At 47.1% G+C, this 2794-nt stretch overlaps 1 protein-coding gene across 1 annotated transcript; it reads left to right on the top strand.

Annotated features, from left to right (window-relative positions):
• Nucleotides 1–1848: 1848 nt before the first annotated feature.
• LOC117099817 lies at nt 1849–2640 on the top strand. The gene has a single exon (XM_033239351.1). It carries the CDS (start codon nt 1849–1851, stop codon nt 2638–2640), a length of 792 nt encoding a protein of 263 aa, XP_033095242.1.
• The last annotated feature ends 154 nt before the right edge of the window (nt 2641–2794 follow it).

The raw sequence follows: 2794 nt of genomic DNA, 5'->3' as shown, positions 1-2794 counted from the left end.
TGACGAATTTAAGTGAGTGATTACCCTCACAAGGAATATTTATCATTTTGCCTACACGCATGGATTTCTCTAGGGAATCATGGCCAGGAATGGAAAATTCATTGGAATGTTTGAGGCAGGAGATACAGTGGTTGGAGGGCGAGATAAAATTTTCAGGCATGGAGATGAGAGAGACAAATATGGAAGGCCTACCAGGCCAATGTGACATGAATCCATTAGCAACAAGTGCCGAATATAATTCAACACCATGGATGAGGAACGATGTGTATAAGAGACAGGTTATTTAATATTAATTTATTACTACTAAACACACTTATCTGGTGCCCAACTTACTAAAGTAGTGCCCAAGCAGGACCACCTGTTGGATATAATTCAACGCCGTGGATTAGGCCTACAGGAATTAGCAGAACTGGGCCTACAGACGCTAGGCCAATGCCCGCTGTTAGCCGAACCTACCCCACGAAAACAATGGAATATTAGGAAGCAGGAGCTTCAAGCCTACCTTCGGCTGGACCACCAATGGCCCAGTCGACTGAAAAGAGAGGGACGACACAGACGGAACATCCAACATCATCCTCATTGCCATGGCCCTTAACTAGGGAGCCAAGGGTAGTTGGCGAGGAAGCGTTTTCTCAGAGATTTGGCAGCGATTTTCGAAAACCGATAATTACTCCAGATAGGTACGAGGGGAAGACGCCATGGAGGGACTACGCCCAACATTTTGAAGCATGTAAAGCAGCGAATGCATGGTCTGACAAGCAGGCAGGGGCATTCTTGAAGGCAAGCTTGAAGGGGCAGGCCCTGAAAGTTCTGGGGGCTAGCCAAGGACGGGAAATAACTTACACAGAAATACTTGATGCTTTGGAGCAACGATTTGGACCCGGACGGAAAGCAGAAAACCATCTAATGACATTACGATTAAGGAGGCAAGGACCAAAGGAGAGCCTTCAAGAGCTAGGACAAGCTGTTCGAGAGTTGGCATACCTGGCATATCCTGAATTTGATGAAGCCGGAGTGGAACGCTTAGCGAAGGGGCACTATATGGAGGCAGTAGGAAGACCGGAAATAAGAGAAGGGATATTCCGAGCGGCGCCTTCCACTCTAGACGAAGCCATACGTGCAGCGTTATCCACAGAATTTGGCAACCATGCTAGATCCACATCGTCTGTCTCTTATACACATCTAGATGTGTATAAGAGACAGGCTTATACCGGAGGAAGATTCAAGGCAGGTGGCGTTTGAGAAAAAAATAGCAGATTGGATGAGACGTATAGAGGGAAACCTGCGTTCAAAACAGGCGACGTCAGTACCCGAAACCCCGGCTGGGCAGGACGGGAAAATGTGGCAACAGAGGAGAAGACTGGTGTTATAATTGCAGACAGGAGGGACACATTGCTCGACGCTGCCCGGAAAATTACACACGTCAATCGGGAAACGACGTGCAGCCGACTCCAGGGGTCGGGAGAAGGCTGGAACGAACCGAGGACCCATCAAATACTCAAGGAAGCGGAAGAACCCCTTCAACGACACAATAAATCGGCCAGAGAAAAGGACATACTCACATTACAGCCCAAGAGAAGGATTGTATGTACCAGCTAAATTAATGGAATTAAGGCTAACCTACTAGTCGACACAGGAGCCTCCGACTCAGTCTTGTCCTCCAATTTATATTACCACTTACCCAAAGAAAAATGTCCAGAACTTCAGAGAGCAAAGAGGAACCTTCAACAAGCAGATGGGACCTCACTAGAGACCATAGGATGTGCCTACGTGAGACTACAGATTGGTCAGACATTTCAATCGGTTCGAGTAATCTTTGCAAATTTAAAAGTGGCTGGATTACTAGGGATGGATGTTCTCACATCAAGTGGATCGTTATTGGACCTGGGGAAACTACAGATGAAAATTGGAAGGGAATTAATTAGTTTTACTGGACCCGAAGGTACCAAGTTCAATTCGAACGTAATTATAGAAGATACAACTGTGATATTACCAGGTCATGAACACATACTTACCGGATTCGCCCGAATGTTGACGAGCTGCCCGGTAGTAGGAATAGTGGAACCTAACCAAGAAGAAGAGGAGCTGGCTAAGAATGGCCTAATTCTAGCAAGGACAGTAGTGAAGGTTGAAGACGGACAACTGCCGTTACGCGTTTTTAACCCCGGTAAAGAACGACGAGTCCTTCGAGAGGGAACCACAGTTGACAAGCTAACACCAATATTAGAAGACCAAATCGAATCGACACATACAGGGAAGGAGCCGCCTGTTAGCAGCGGACGAGTACCCGAGCACCTTAGTGATCTGTTGCAGCGGAGCGTGGCATCCATTGCCGGAAAATACCACGAACAAGTTGCATCACTTTTGGCGGAATTTCAAGATGTGTTTTCTAGAGGAGATTACGACTTAGGGAGAACTGGCGAAGTAAAACACCACATAAATGTTGGAACGGCACAACCAATTAAGGAACAACCCCGGCGCCAGACGATGGAGGCCAGTGAACAGATAAACCAGCAAGTGCAGGACCTGTTAGACAGAGGCCTGATTGAGCATTCGGAGAGCCCATGGGCATCAAATGTTGTCCTGGTCACAAAAAAGGACGGGACGAAGCGCTTTTGCGTGGATTACAGGCGTTTGTAGTGCGTGGGGGCCTGTATTCCTGGAAGGTAATGCCGTTTGGGCTGTGTAACGCTCCATCAACATTTGAGAGACTGATGGAACACGTTCTCTCTGGATTGCAATGGGATATACTACTGGTGTATTTAGATGACATAATCGTGTATGGGAAAACTGT

This window comes from Anneissia japonica, unplaced genomic scaffold (assembly GCF_011630105.1).
Source record: "Anneissia japonica isolate Jap-2015-1 unplaced genomic scaffold, ASM1163010v1 scaffold287901_len63016_cov152, whole genome shotgun sequence".
NCBI classification, from domain to species: domain Eukaryota; kingdom Metazoa; phylum Echinodermata; class Crinoidea; order Comatulida; family Comatulidae; genus Anneissia; species Anneissia japonica.
Note: the sequence above shows the minus strand (reverse complement) of the source record. Positions and strands in the feature narration are given on the sequence as shown.

Coding starts and splice junctions, on each gene's coding strand:
- LOC117099817 (XM_033239351.1), top strand. CDS start 1,849: ATGGATGTTCTCACATCAAGTGGATCGTTATTGGACCTGGGGAAACTA.